Raw genomic sequence first — 15941 nt, 5'->3', positions numbered from 1 at the left:
TCAAGTTCAGTTCTCCTCATTTCTGCTTGTTTACAGGGTTTTTTAAAAAAATAAAAAAGTCATCACGTATATTCGTCAGTATTTTAGTGCAAATTTCTCTTCGATTGCACACCTTTGTGTGCAATTTTGACAGACGTGCACATCTTTGCAGACAATTCCCCTAAATCTTATATATTTCATTTTCACCCATGTATGCATTTCTACGCACACTGTCCCCTAATACACCCATTTTTGTACACATTATTTGGTTGGTGAATTGCATTGCAGAATTAGAAAAAGTGAACATTTCGAGGGACAGCTGCGTTTCAGGTTTCAATGAAGTATGTTTGCATTAAAATCCTAACCAAACTGAATTTCTCTCCCATTTCTCAACCAGAATTTCCTGCTCGCTCACGTTGCCGAAACTGTGGGAAGAGCAGCAGTTACCCACCTCTGGCTGAGCTGTACTTTTAGAAAAATAGTGACAACGTCCGGCATAGAGGGGCCTGAGATCCTGTAGAAAGAGAAGAAAAAGAGCAGGGTGTGGTTGGTTTTGTTTTGTTTATGAAAAGGAAATGGAAGGAAGTTCCACCTTGATAGATTTTTACCAAAACAGTGGACAGATGATCAAGTTAACTATATTTTCAGACATCTCACCCCCTGCTTGAAAGGAGCACAACCAAATCCATTTGTGTACATCGCTGTGTTGATCATTTTTAGGACCCAAGAAGAGCCCTGCTGGATCAGACCAAAGGCCCATCTGGTCCAACATCCAGTTCTCACGTTGGTCAGCCAAAGGCCTATGAAAAGCCCACAAGCAGGATGCGAGTACAATAGCACTCTCCCCATTTGTGCCCCAGCAACTGGTATTCAGACACATATCGCCTCCGATACTGAAGCACTTGTGCGCTACAGGGCAAGAAAAGAAGGACAGAAACTGATTCGCTTGCAGAGAGCTTACGCGCTGGCTAGGTCAGGGCCCCCTCCAGATTAGGGATGGGGGAGAAATTCGATTCAGTTTGCATTTAAAACCAAATTTATCAAATTCGCACTTTCCGAAACAACATGAGAACCGAAACGCAGCCATCCTTTGAAATTCACACTTATCCGAATTTTGTGATGCAGTTCTCCAACCGAGCAGTGTTTTAAAAAATGCATATACGAGGGGAAAGTGTGCACAACCTGAATATATTAGGGAAAAGAACATACAAAAAATTGGTGGGGAAAATGTGTACATTAGTCAAAACTGCATACAAAAATATATTAGGAGAAATCTGTACTAAAATGCTGAAGAATTTTCATGAGGATTTTTTTGAAGAAAAAAATCGCAAATCGCTGCAGAAATGGGGAGAACCAAACTTAAGATTAGAAAAATGAGAAACTGAGAGAACTGAAATGGGCAGATCATCTCATCCCTACTCTAGACTGGTGGTAGCGGTGGTGGGATTCGGGGGTGTATTCTGCAACATGCCACTGATGCAACAATCGTGCATTAGTGGTGGGTTTAGACTGGACCGTCCACACATCATTCTGCTTTATTAGTTGCTCTGCAATGCTTCCCCAATGTTACCTCATTACTGCTGTCTGGAGGGGCACTCTTGCACTATAGTGCAAGGAAAGTGGGGCAACTCTCCCCAAAAACATTTGTAGTGTGAAAAATCACAGGATTTTAGCAGGAAGTCATGGGACATACATTGCAGCATGTTTTGGGACATGCACTAATTGAAAACAAAGCAGTATGTCTGCCCTGAGCAGTGCAAACAGCATTGAATGCAGGATTGCGTACAACTCCCCCAATGCCATCATGAGCACAAATAATCATGAATGCCCAATGCAAAGGATGTAGTTTCATGTAAGAGTCTTTACTAGGCAAAGACATTAGAGACATCTTCCTCCATTGAGAATTCTTCCCCCACACCCGAGATCCTGCCAGTTCCCAGCTTATCACACTTTCAGCTAGCCAGACTGACCTTGATTGTCTGGAACTCTGTTCTCACAGTTTAACCCTTCTGCTTCAGGTTTCTCTCTCTCTGCTAAAAACCTTGTCTGTGAGTCTCACAACCTGCGTCACTGACCAACAAAGGATTGTCTGGAGGGTCTGTTTCAGCAGGGCACTTCTTAAGCCACAGACAAGCCACACTCTCTACCTAGCCTACTTCACAGAGTTGCTGCAAGGATGAAAAATGTAGTAACCGAAATATTCTTCTGTAAGCCCCTCGAAGGAAGGGTGAGATGCAAATGCTATAAATCAATAGAATAAATTCATCAGGGTGAACAGCCTCTTCTTGCTCTATTTGTGACCAAGAGGATCTTAATAGAGGCGCAGGGTGGCTTACGTGCTCAAAAAGCGTATTTGATCCTGACTGCAAGAGACCAACAGCCCAGCCAAAACAATAGCTGTTGGGCCACCCTAATTGAAACGGGCATCTTTGACTCAGCAGCACAGATTGCAACATGCAGGGGCAAGGAACGAGGTGCTGCCAAACCAGAAGTGAAGAAATCTTCATTCTTTGCCCAATCCTTCTCTACCGTTTAAACAGTTTTGGGGCCAAATTAGGTTAGAATCTTCCTCAATTTTTGTTTTAACTAATTTTGCTTTACAACTGGAGAACTGACCTTCTAGGAGAACTGTGCTTAGCCCTTTGCTCTCATACCAGTCCCTCTCCCCATGCAAATTGTTCAATCCTGAAGCTGCTATTAGGTCCGGGGGTGGGGGAGCATCAGTATGTCTCCCCTCCCCCTCCACAGCTAATGCCACCATCAGTGGAGGAAGAGAGTATTTACACTACCACTTTCACTATCCTCCAGGCAAGGGTGGTGTGTATTCTGCACATAAAACAAAATCTACCACTCAGGCAATCCTCTCCTGTTAGAGGCAAAGTGACTTACAACAGGGATTCCCAAACTATGGTCCCTGAGCTTCATTCAGGTGGTCCACAGCATGTCCACATGAAATATTCATCGTCATTTTTATTGCTACATCTTGTATTTTACTGCATTACAATTTGAAGGAACAGAATATAAGAAATTAAAGAAGCAACAAAAACACAGTTAAAAATCACACAGCATCTAGCACAGCGCGTTACAATTGCTATAACCATGAAGAAAAACCATGAAGTGGTCAGTCCGCCAAGGCCATCAGCAATTTCCAAGTGGTCCCTGGGAAAAAACATTGGCAGCCATTGCCTTAGAATATTTATTTATTTATTATTCGATTTATATCCCACCCTTCCTCCCAGTAGGAGCCCAGGGCGGCAGAATATCCGTTGCTGGGAATCACAGGCGGGGAAAGCGCTGTTGTGTTCAAATTCTGCCTGTGGGCTTCCCACAGGCATCTGGTTGGCCTTTGTGAGAACAGGATGCTGGACTAGATGGGCCACTGGCCTGATCCAGCATGGGTCTTCTGACGCTCTTAAATGCTGCTCACCAAGAAAAGCTGGATCCTGTATCTTCAATGCAAATTGATAAACACAAAATTTTGCATTTTTATCTTGATGTTTTAAAACTGTTTTGCATAATTTATCCTGATTCTGCTAGTCACAGCAAAAGGTAATGTGCCAGGCACTGAATCTGTTGTCCCACCTGCTGGAGATGTTAAACCTGTACCTGAACGTGTTTAGAACAGACTGTACCACTTTAGCATGTGTATGCATCTTATTTTTAAATATTTCTATACATAAAAAAGACATGCACTGCAAGTAGACAACTAGCAAAGGAAACTAGACTAGCACCTTTCTTCCTGATGTGCTAGGGTTTTTTAAATACTTGTGTTTTTTTAAATACAGGATAGCATTTTAAAAAAGGCACCTCCCCACCTGCAGACAACCCATTCTACCACCTCATTCTCCTGCATGTATAGACCAGACCTTATTCTCAGCTTTGATTTTAAAAAGCAAGGCACTAGTTCTCATGGCTACGAACATAACTTGAAAGCACATTGGCATTGCCCTGGCGGGGAAAAGAGAGGCAAATATCAAGCAACTGGATTCTGCACTCAAATCCCTTATTCTGTGCTTTTCCCGAGCTTCATGGCATGCATGCAGTCCTGCTTACAAGCATGTGGGGGACATGGAAACACAGCCACAAACCCTGTTTGGTTCGTACTCACTATGTGCCGGGCAGCGAACACACCATCCACAATGGCGCAGCAGAAGGCAGCGATGACGCCAAAACTGATGAACACTATTGAAGCAACCAGCTGTAAGAAGAAAGAAAGATATGTGGCGTCATCTGCCATGCAAAACATGTATAGTAACAGCAGGTATCTACCCCAGGCACTGTTTTTAAGCAACATCAGGCTGTTCTTCGACAGCATTTGCAGAGTCAGCGTTCTGAAAGGTACTCCAAGTTGCCCGGGTTTCCCAAACATCTGAGTTCATTGACCTTTCGATGAGCTTATAAAGGTGTCATCAACCCCAACCAAAATCTTAGGAATGTAAATTTATTATTATTATTTATTTATTTATTTGATCTGTATCCCACCCTTCCTCCCAGCAGGAGTCCAGGGCGGCAAACAAGGCACTAAAAACACTTTAGAACATCATAAAAACAAAGCCTAAAATACATTAAGACAAAACAGCATTAAAAACATTTTAAAAACTTTTTTAAAAGGGTTAAAAACATTATTAAAAAACGTATTAAGCAATTCTGACACAGAATGAAATAAAGAAAACAAATATCAATACATAACCAACATTTATTAATCATTAATCAGCATTACTAGGAATCACAACACGCTAAAAAAAAAAAGGAACACTATTGTGTTGTGGGATCATCCTATTAAAAACAGAGGTTCCTCATTAGCAAGGGAGGTGCCCTGTATTTCTGAGGCTTATAGTTCTTAATTTTTTAAACAATATCTTGTAAATTTCTTTTCCACCCCAAGTTCTTTTTGACCCCTAGGTATTTATTCACTCCCTGCAATGTGAAAAGGCTTCTCCAGATCCACGAATACTAGTAACCACCTGCATATCCTCCTGCTTCCTCCCTCTAGAGCAGCCTTCCCCAACGCAGTTTGCTCTCACTTTGCATTAGGTGGCCCAGTGCCTTCCACCAGCTTCGACTGGTGGCCCAGCTGCACCCATATCTGGACAGGGATAGCCTAACTTTTGTTGTCTAAGCTTTGGTTATCTCTAGGCAGAGCTTGGAAAAGTTACTTTTTTTGAACTACAACTCCCATCAGCCCAATCCAGTGGCCATGCTGGCTGGGGCTGATGGGAGTTGTAGTTCAAAAAAAGTAACTTTTCCAAGCTCTGCCCTATATGAACTGACCCATAACCTGCATTTGCCATCTGAGTCCCTTCTTCATTTGCCCCTTCCACAGGAGGCTCAGAGGGTGGCAACACGAGAACAGGCCTTTTCAGTGGTGGCCCCCCGGGCTGTGGAATGCTCTCTCCAAGGAGGCATGCGTGGCGCCTTCTCCATTCATCTTTAGGCACCAGGCAAATACCTTCCTTTTCACTCAGGCCTTTGGTATGCTATCTTCGTACTTTTTGTTTGGGTTTTAAATTTTATATATTACATGTTTTTAAATTTGTTTTATAATGTATGTTTTTAAAATGTGTTGTAAGTTGCCTACAGACCGCTAGGTATGAGGTGACTAACAAATTAAGTAAGTAATAATAAATAATAATAATCTTGGGGTTGCTATGCAGTATACAACTCTCAAGTTGGATACACTCCTATACGGATGCTCTCAAATTCCTCCCCTATCAAAGTTTTCTATAGAATCAGTGTTCTGATCTGCCTTATCTTACATTCGTAATGGAACCAAAGGTAGCAGGTTTTTTTGCCCTATTCCCAATGATATTTTCTTAGCTGTTTTATTGTTGCATTGGCTGAATGTCATCCACTTCCTTTATTAGACAGATGAATATGGTTATGTAATCTTTTCCAAGGTGTTCAACTAATTTTTATTTGGCTTTTCTTCTTGCAGACCAAGAGCAGATGGGCTGCAAAAATTTTAGCAGGTGCCAGGAGTTCTATTACGGCACCTTGAGTTTTAATCTGATATAGATTTTTTCTCAGTTGATAGTTTTGTTAGTTGTTTTATGCTGATGGATTCTGTATACATTAATTTTATTGGCTGGCATCTCATATGAATGCTAGAATTTTAGTCAGGTAATTTGATCAAGCTGTTTATCTGGTTTCTATCTTCCCTGTGCCCCTGGGGCCCTCAGCCAGGGCCCGACCTGACTGCCCTTTGGCGCTGGCCCTGTCTGTATATACCAATTGTAATGGCTTGTGGCTAATGCAAATAAAGGACTTTGACACACTGGGTCTGCTAATGGGACCTAATGGGTAGGAGATTTCTACCTTAGGAAACACGTGCTTATATACAAAATAAATCTTTATTAATATTTGAATATAAATTATGCAAGAAAGTTACATGAGAGAACCTTACAATTAAAAAATACAACTATAGCTACACATAAAATTCTTGAACGCTCTTCTCAATAAGTTATTAATAAATATTCCAGGCATACAATTCATTACTATCATAAAATAATTTATTATTATTATTTAGTAGTAGTAGTAGTAGCAGCAGCAGCAGCAGCAGCAGCAGAAGTGTTAGCATTATTACTATTATTTATTATTATTAGTAGTAGTAATAGTAGTCAATATTATCATACAAAATATAGATGATTTTGCATTTCAACCTACTCAACCTTTAGGGCCAGGAAGTGAGTTTCTGATGTGACTCTTATTTACTTTTCCTTAGACAGATAGGTAAATCTACTCCCTTCTCTGAAATCCTCAGTTTTTGTTTTATATCTTGAGTTACTGAGTCCCAACTTCTTACATTTTTCTTGATCATTAATGACAGTACGTTGGATCACATTTCATTGCTCCCAAACTTTTCTCAGTAAATCTTATTCTTTTTGGACTTCCAAGAGCCCTTGTCTTATGAAACACCAATGGATGATGCAGGTTTCCTTCAGCCCAATGCTGCAGCCGTAGTCCATCATGTGTGCAAAGTGCTTCCTCTCCAAATCAACGTTTTGGGAAGGTTAATAACGTGAGGATTGCTTGGAATACATGGTTGTGGAGAGAGCCTGTCTTGAGTTGACAACAGAAGACAGAGGAGCGGAACTCTGGAAGCACAACCCGGAATGTGTCACGGAACAGAATGGCAAAGATTTGCTCATACCTATGTGACTCCTTCAGCCTGGGCAACCAGCCACTGAGGAAGACTGCTGGGCCGCATCCCCCTGGGCTGCCAGACAACCGCTGTTCTACCTGTCTGACAACTTCCTGGTTACCTACCCCAAGGTACTTACATATGACATTGAGCTATTGCTTCCCTGGCACAATGGATGGTTTACAATTTCGAACAGCTGTAAGGCAGGATATAAAAAAGCGGGGAGTGAGATGGGGAGGGAAGTAAGCTGATTCAAGATACCAGCTGTTTCATTATGTTATATATGAAGCAGTTATCGAGTGAAGCTCCAGGAGACAGTTCTTGGAAGAGATGAGTCAAGTGGCCATTTATTTATTTGATTACATTGACACCCTGCTTTTCAGCCAAGACTGGATTCCCAAAGTGGCTTGCGCCAACCCAGCGTAAAGAAATAGTACGCTGTGGGGACACAGATGTGCTCTTGAATGGATGGCAGTCTCTCCCAGTCCATGGCAGTTGATGACACAGTCCAGATTCTAGGCTGTTCTGTCTATAGAGTGGTGGGGAATCTGTGACCTTCCAGATGTTGTTGGACTCCAGTTTCAATCAGCCCCAGCCAGCATGGCCAATAGTCAGTGATGATGGGAGCTGTAGTCCAACAACATCTGGAGGGCCACAGGTTCCCCACCATTGCTCTAGAGGGAGGGGACAGGGTTTGCAGACAGACTTGGAGAGGAGACCACCTCTGTTGTCGGAAGGCAGTGTGCTTCTGAAAGCCAATTGCCAGAAAGCACAGGAGGGGAGAGTTGCTCTTGCGCTCAGGTCCTGCTTCCCGTAGGCATTTGGCTGGCCACTGTCAGAACAGGATTCTGGACTAGATGGGTTACTGGCCTGATCCACCAGGGTTCTTCTTATGTTCTCAAAGGAGGGGCTGGTTGATCACAATGCTGCCAACACATAGAAAGCGGCCATTCAGTTGGATGAATCCGATGGAGGGGGCCCTCCTGTGTCACTTCTGTCAAAGATGCGGCCAGGTGAAAGGGCCACTCATCAAGGCAGTTGGATACTGATAGTTCCAAGCTGGTCCAAGATGAGCTGATAGAGGGGATCTGCTCTCTCCCTCTGATACAGGCAGAGACTTGCCTGCCCCAGGTTCGAGTGCTGAGGGAAATGTCTGGTTGGGAGTCTGGCTGGGCTCCCTGCTTCTCAATCCCATTCTAACTGGAGTTAGAGGGAGGTGGTCTTGTTGAGGGGGCTGCCAACTTTTTTTGGGCCCATGGGCGCTTTTGCAAACGGCAACCAAGCAGACAACTCAGCCTTATTGGTGACAATAGAATGCTTCTTTCAAGCCTATTTCAGCGGGGTCAGGGGGAGCCCTGCAGACAGCAAGGAAGGACTCTGGGGGCACATGTGTGCCTATGGGCACCATGTTGGCAACCTCTGGCTTGAGGCAATGTTGGGTTTTTGGAGAAAGGCACTCTCTGCTGCAATATTTTTGGTCGTCTTTTATTATTTGTTGGTTTTAATCAATATATATTGCATTTTTAACACTGTAAATCACCCAGGGAATAATTCTTGAGGAACAGCTATATAGATTTAATAAATCCACAAACAGCTTTGATAGACAACATGGTTTGCATGGAAAAGACCACCTCTTTCTCTACAGACCCTCTTGGGTGTTAAAATCAGCAGAGGGGGCCCTCTTGGTGGCCCCATCACCCTCAGACCCTCAGGGCGGTGGCGGCTTGGAAGAGGGCATTCTCTGCAGCAGCCCCTAAGTTGTGGGATCCCACACACAGAGAGGGAGATGCATCCAGCACCTTCATTATACAGCTTTTGTTGCATGCTGAAAATGTACCTCTTTAGCCTGGCTTTTAACACTTCAGATACACACACATTTTAGGACCCACCCTATTCTTGTGATTGTGGTTTGTTTCCGACTGTTTTAATATCGCATTTGAAACTGTTGTAATCCACCCTGGACTCTTATGGCAAAGGATGGGTAATACAGTGAAATCATCATCATCACCACCACTACTAGGTTTAATCTCTAATATCTGCAGCTGAAAGGATCTGGTAGCAGGTGATAGGACACACCTCTGCCGCAAACCCTGGAGAGTTGTTGCTTGTCAGCTCAGACCAACACCAAGATCGATCGATCAATGGTCTGGATCGATACAAGGCAGGTTCCAACGTTCATTAAGAGAATCTATAGCTCAGCGGCACAATACATGCTTTGCATGCAGGAAGTTCAATCCCCAGCATCTCCAGGTGGGCTGGGAGAGACCTCTGCCTGACAGGCCTGGAGAGCCGCTCCAGTGTCGCCAGCTTAATGGCCTAGCTCAGGATAAAGCGACTTCCCTGTGTTCCTAAGATAAGCAATTTTTGCTGCCGTTTGGATTCTTACTGCTGGGGCTTAGCGCTGGTAAGTGAGTAGATTGCGTCATCTTTGCATCGCATTGACTGCATTAGCATGGAATGTTTTGAGCTGGCCTATTGAACTGTTGAGAGCCAGTGTGGTGTAGTGGCTAGAGTGTTGGACTACGACTTGGGAGACCAGGGTTCAAATCCCCACACAGCCATGAAGCTCACTGGGTGACCTTGGGCCAGTTGCTGCCTCTCAGCCTCAGAGGGAGGCAGTGGTAAACCACCTCTGAATACCACTCACCATGAAAACCCTATTCGTAGGGTCGCCCATAAGTCGGAATCAACTTGAAGGCAGTCCATTTCCATTGAGCTGTTGCTTCTACAACTATTTATATTTTGCTGACACGCCGTGCAATTATTCGTGAACCGCCTTGAAAAGTCGTCCTATTTTATGATGTATTGTTCAGTTCTGACCATGTTTTGAGTTGCTTTGGACGTGACTTACTAGGGAAAAGCAGCATACAAACAAGCTGATGGCGACGAGGACCCAACAAGGTGGGCATTGACCCAACACCTCTGTCATCTTTCTTCACTGAATGCAGGTGGGGGGGGGAGGGAAGAGAGGGATGACCCTTACTCTGGCAATGGCGTGTTCAGCATCACTGTCAAGGGGCCCGACGTATGTATAGCCTCCTCCGCTTGACAGGGAAGCCGGAAAATTCCGGTTCCTGCTTGTATGCAGGGGTCTCCAGGCACATGCAGCCTAGCTGGCAAAAGGCCTACAGCTCAATGGTAGAGCATCTGCTTTCATCGCATGAAGCCTAAATATATGGAACTTCATTTGTTTGTAGTCATCCATTGTCACCCTGTCCTCTCCTTTGGTTGTCTTCCCCCACTGTCAGCCTTCAGATTGTAAGCTCCTTTGGGCAAGGACCTTTTTTGTTGTTGCTGTTCTCACTGCTGCTATCATGTTGCTCTGCACTGCAGCGCATAACTGGAGGGCTGATCAGTGCACTGTTGATTGTCAGAGCCTGCAAAGCCCTGTGCATGCACAGTTTGATTTCAAACTGCATGGACAAATTTGGGTGGCCCTGCCCACGTGTCAAATGTAGCTGAAGGGGTTCGGGTAGGGGGAGGTAAGGATGTGGTTCGCTGGCCGGATTCAGTTCGCGACCCCTGTCCTAAGTGGCTAAGATAGTCAGTGGCATTTTGAAAAACAAACAGAAGGAAACAGGGATGGCTGAACAGTAAGAGAGATAGCAGTGATGATGAACAGTAATAGCCATTAATATTGTGCATTTTTATTAAGGGCAGTAACATATCGAAGTGCGCATGAGCTATAATTCTATTATCATGGTGCACATGCGCAGGATTCAGCATCTTAATAATAATTTCAGCTTTTATGCATGTTGTTTTAAAAAAATTGTTTCTAGGCCCGTATGGGGACATTGGACAGGGTTGATGCAAGTTGCAGTTCAGCAACATCTGGAGGGCCAAAGGTTCCCCACTCCTGCCCTATGATTAATGTTGAGTGGCCTGGGACTGAATGATATTTCTGGAGATGAGGGGCTTCAGCATGAAGCCAATAATGGTTTGCCCTCTGTGAACCAGCCATCACAGTTCAAAGCAGAACAGACTCCTTGGCCAAGGGGGACTTTCAACTTAATACTGAAAATTCAGGCTGCGTGGATTACCCAGTCATTTCTCATCGCATAACCAAAGTCCTCTTATCAGCCTGGCAACTTGCATTTGCTTCCTCCCACATCATAGATGGCTGCTTACTTTGCCCATCGCTGATTACAACAGCACAGTTCCCACAGATAAAGAGAACCGCAACCAAGCGGGTCTCCCATCCAAATACTGACTAGACCCAGACCTGCTTAGGTTCTGCAAGGTGGTAGCAAAATGCATGTTCACACCACACCCAGATCCAGTTTTATTACACTTCTGCCTCTCATCACTTTACTAAATGCGAAAGAAGGGCAGCCATGTCAGATTCCACCACCAGGGAAGACACAGGAACTAGTGCAATTGGTTTCTATTTAAATGAGCAGGAGAATAACTTGAAAACTGTTAAAACTTACCATTTGCCTTTTATTTTCTATCAGATTCGATCCAATAATTCCAAGAAATGACCCGAAACCAAGCTGAAAGGCAAGGTGTTAAAAATGTTTTAGATCTGGAAGTCACCCATTTTAACTATTTAGCACAGATACCCGGGGGGAGGGGAGAGAGAGAGAGAGAGAGAGAGAGAGAGAGCATATGCACACCATGGTAATTTAACACCTCAAATCAGAAGACTTAAAAATTAATTAATTTTTTTTAAGAACCCCAGAATCACTAAAGTCCTGCAACAGTACTCCTGATTTTTACTGGTGGAAGTTTCTGTCATCATGTTATACATGTGAATGATATACACAAAACAGGCAATGCATGCAGAAATAGCTTTTTATGCAGGTTGACAGCACTCATGCAGCAATGACCCATAAACCACGTAACTGGAGTAGCCAACCGAAACCAAACGGACCCAGCCCTAACATTAAGAACCTCCCTGCAATCTTTTTTAACTCTTTGACTGCACCAAAGGAAAAGCTATTGCTATCGGGGGTGTTGCTTCAATAGGAGGATGGAAGCAACCCATATCTAGCTGTGCCCCACCAGCTCCTGCTTATCAGATGGCAAAGGCACAAGAGACAGGCATGCCGGCTCTTAGTGCCCGCACAATAAAACAGAGCCAGACACTTGCCTCGCACGACGTGGCATGATAGCTGTTGAGACATTCTGCTTTGACCTCTGGGGGCAAGAGGAGCGAAGCTGAGGCTGCGAACAAGATCAGGTTTTTACAGGGTTCTTCGCACGCTCCAAGTGGTGTAGGAATGATCACAATCATAAGACAGTTTCCCCCATCCTATTCTCTCATCAAGCAATGGCTTCTGCATGCATGAATGTGCAGTCACTGGTTAACTGCCACAGACAGGGTTTTGGTACCAGCCAAGGTCAATTCAAAGGAAATGCTTCCCTGCTGAATCAGTTCTCATGTGTCAGTGAATGTAAAATAACCACATGATGTACATGCATGTGTAAACCAAGCACTGACCATGGGCTGATTAATAAACAACATCACTTGGGAATTAAGACTTCAGGGTGGCCAAGACCACTGTAGACATATCCAGAGTGTATGTGTAATGACCTACGGCAAGCCACTTATTCACCCTGATTGTGATAGGCTGCATTGGGTCTATCAAAATCTCCTCTTCTATATAGCTACTGATTATGGACAAGTCTTCCACCTCCCTGTGCCTCTAATTACTCCTGACCTGGGTCATTTGCAGGTCAGGGTGGGTCTTTACAGAGCGGTCCATCTGCCAGAATAAAAAGGCAGCACATGCTCTTCATAGAATAACCAGCCAAAAGCTCATGATTGATGACAGGTGGGATGTGCTTGTAAGGATGCATTGCCCCAAACAGCAAACAGCTGCAAGGGCAAGACGGCCCTGTGTCAAAGGCTGGTTTTATTCTCACAGCATCCACCAATGTGGGACCCCACTTTCCTCATTGCAGCAAATTTGGGAAAAAGAAAACAAGGTGCATTTGTTGATGCCACTGAGTGGATGCTAAATCTGCTTCAAGTAAGCTTAGACATGGGGGGGGAGGAATCAAACAACTGAGAACGAAGCTGCTTCTATCTGCAGATAACTCCTTCTAGCATTCTGTTTCCTGATCGTGCTGGTCTGATTCACTGTGAGGCAGAGGTGGAGAAGCTGCAGCTGTCTAGATGATGCTGGGCTACAGCTCCCATCACTCCCAACCACTGGCCATGGCAGCTGGGGCAGATGTAGTCCAACAACATCTGGATGGCCATAGGCCCCTCATCCCTGTTGTATGGAGTGGAAGTGTTATAATATGTGCAGGATCCAGAAGGGTGGATGGAATAATTTTCAGATCTGTTTCGATGAATCTTGTCAGGAAATAACAGTGGGAGTTTGAGCTCTATCAGATAATTTTTTAAAAAAGGAATTCAACCAGAAATCTTCAGTTCACTATTTAATACAGGGATGAGGAACTTGTAGCCCACTAAATGTTGTTGGACTCCAGCGCCTATCAGCCACAACCAGCATGGCCAATGGTTACGGATGATGAGAGTTGTAGTCCAACAACATCTGGAGGGTCACAGCTTCCATTCTTGATTTATCACAGTGGCTCATTCTGGCAGACTATTAAGTTACACTAGGAGATGATTCGCAACAGCATATTGTCCACTAGCATGTATAGCTAGCATGGGAAAGAGATCTAAGCAGCACAGACATCCAGTTCAAAATTTACAGTCCCTCCTGTTGATTTATTTGAGCATTCATACCGATTTATTTATTTATTTATTGCATTTGGATACTGCCCCATAGCTGAAGCTCTCTGGGCGGTTTACAACAGAACCCTGCAGAAAGCTTCCCTAGTAGTTAGATCAGGGCCCCCCTCTACTTGTGATTTTTGGTGAGCACATTCTGCAATATGCCACTGATGCAACAAATGTTGCATGAGTGGTGGATTTAGACTGGACCTTCCACACATCGTTCTGCTTTATCAGTTGTTCCGCAATGCTTCCCCAATGTTACCGTATTATTGCCATCAGGGGGAGAGGGGACTCTTGTGCTATAGTGCAACAAAGGCAAGACACCCCCTCCAAAAAAATTTGTGGTATGAAAAGTTACAGGATTTCAGCAGGAAGCTATGGGATGTGCACTGGTTGGCAATGAAGCAATATTTCCACCCTCAAATTTTGCAGGTGCAAAAGCAAGATCACATATCACTGCCCCGATACTATAATGAGCACAAAACATCATGAATGCACAATAAAAAGGGTGCCCTGTATGCACTCTTTCATGATGCATTTGTTCTGATTTGTTTGCGGGGCAGTTATATGGCAATGAGCATTTGTCCTGCATTCTGATTTACTTGTGGGGTGTTTACATTGTTTCCTGTTAGTCATTTATTCATCTCACTTTTCAATGCATTTCCCTGTCACTTTCCAAACTGCAAAAAGTCTGGGTTTTTTTTTTTAAGTTGATTTATTGTGCTATAGCAACAGAGCACTTTAATTCACTTTAAATGTGCAAACTTAAAAGTTCTAGTATGCACTTGAACCCCTCCTGCAAAATACTGATAGTTTGGAGGCAACCCTAGGCCTAGGGGACAATGTCACCAGCAGGCTATAAAATCAGTTTGCACTTGGAAATTTCAGCCGACATACACATATGGACTGCAGCACCAGATGTTGACTTGCATGCATGAATGAGACATCAGAGTTTGACATGCTGGGAATATAACTTTTGAATCATTACAAAGCACAAATGCTCTTCAAATGGAGAACGTTGGCTCATTCGGCTGCAAGAAAACAACTGATTCACAACCGATGGGTGAACTAGCCCAAAGTGTGTTAAAGTCAGAGATGTTTGCTAGCTTGATCGTTTCTTTCTGCAACCCAAAGTGAACAGAGTGCAGTGTCACAATCCTGCACTGTGTACTGACATTTCAAATAGTTTCCCAATTGAACTTAAAAGGTTTTCTCCACAGTGCACCTACATTACATTTGTGGCATACCAAGGCCAGGATTGCATGGACTGGCATTTGAAGGGCCAAGGGAGTGGATAGTTTCTCTCTGCCCTTTTGACAGTATCACTTTCTGGACTCCACCTTTCAATACTCAGGTGAGAAAAATGAGAGCAAAAGCATTTCAATATGATCATAGCAGAATGAAGATATTTCCTGGAAAGAGTTGGTGTATTCCACCCAGGAGAGATACAGAGAATTCCGTGAACTTTGCAAAGACCCAGCTATGTTAAGTATGTGCTGGACAGTCTAACACTGCCTTGCTATGTTCTCATATGTACAAAGCTATCTCAGGTCACTATGCGGTCTAAGCCCGCTCACTTAAAAAAAAACACATCTAGATGGCAGAGACGGGCTACAAATTTAGCTGCTAAAAGTCCAGCAGCAAGGCACCCTCTGGGCTAGTTGACACATGCATGGGGAGGGGCATGCAACATCGAAGACATACATGTGCAAATGGTTCAACGTAGAGATTAACCCCAGAAACAGAACTTTTCCTAGCATCCCACATCCATTGAATGCAACTCTTTTCAGAAGAGTAGTTTGGATGTTCAGCGGTCAAGCACTAAGGACACAGCACTTAAGGGTTGAGGAATTAAGTGTTGCACATGCACAGACGTACCAGGCCAAAGTCTGTTGTAGTCATGGGAAATGTGCGTCAGTGTGACATCAGCCAATTGTGGGATTGTCCACACATTATAGCAGCAGATGAACTTGTACTGGGTGTTTGTGGGACACATTGTGAAGGGGAGCTGCATGCCTCCAAATGGGCATCAGCCCGCGCTAGGAAGCCCCATCCAAATGTGTTTCCTCAAGGGCACCATCTGTATAGTTTCCATATTTAAATAAGGCGAGGTGTAAATGTGGCAGA

General features: G+C 44.0%; 1 protein-coding gene across 3 annotated transcripts in view; it reads right to left on the bottom strand.

Annotated features, from left to right (window-relative positions):
- Nucleotides 1-15941, bottom strand: part of TMEM255A (transmembrane protein 255A) — a 39787-nt gene that overhangs the window by 10691 nt on the left and 13155 nt on the right. For 2 of the 3 annotated variants that reach the window (XM_061598682.1, XM_061598683.1), the window contains exons 3-5: nt 11551-11613; nt 4088-4177; nt 431-493 (exon numbers count right to left, since the gene is read on the bottom strand). In XM_061598682.1, coding sequence (XP_061454666.1) covers nt 431-493; nt 4088-4177; nt 11551-11613 — 216 coding nt within the window. The remainder of the gene's footprint in view (nt 1-430; nt 494-4087; nt 4178-11550; nt 11614-15941) is intronic. The other variant, XM_061598684.1, reaches the window with a different exon arrangement.

The sequence above is a fragment of the Rhineura floridana genome, chromosome 16 (assembly GCF_030035675.1).
Source record: "Rhineura floridana isolate rRhiFlo1 chromosome 16, rRhiFlo1.hap2, whole genome shotgun sequence".
NCBI classification, from domain to species: Eukaryota; Metazoa; Chordata; class Lepidosauria; order Squamata; family Rhineuridae; genus Rhineura; species Rhineura floridana.
This window is presented reverse-complemented; position numbering and strand designations above follow the sequence as displayed.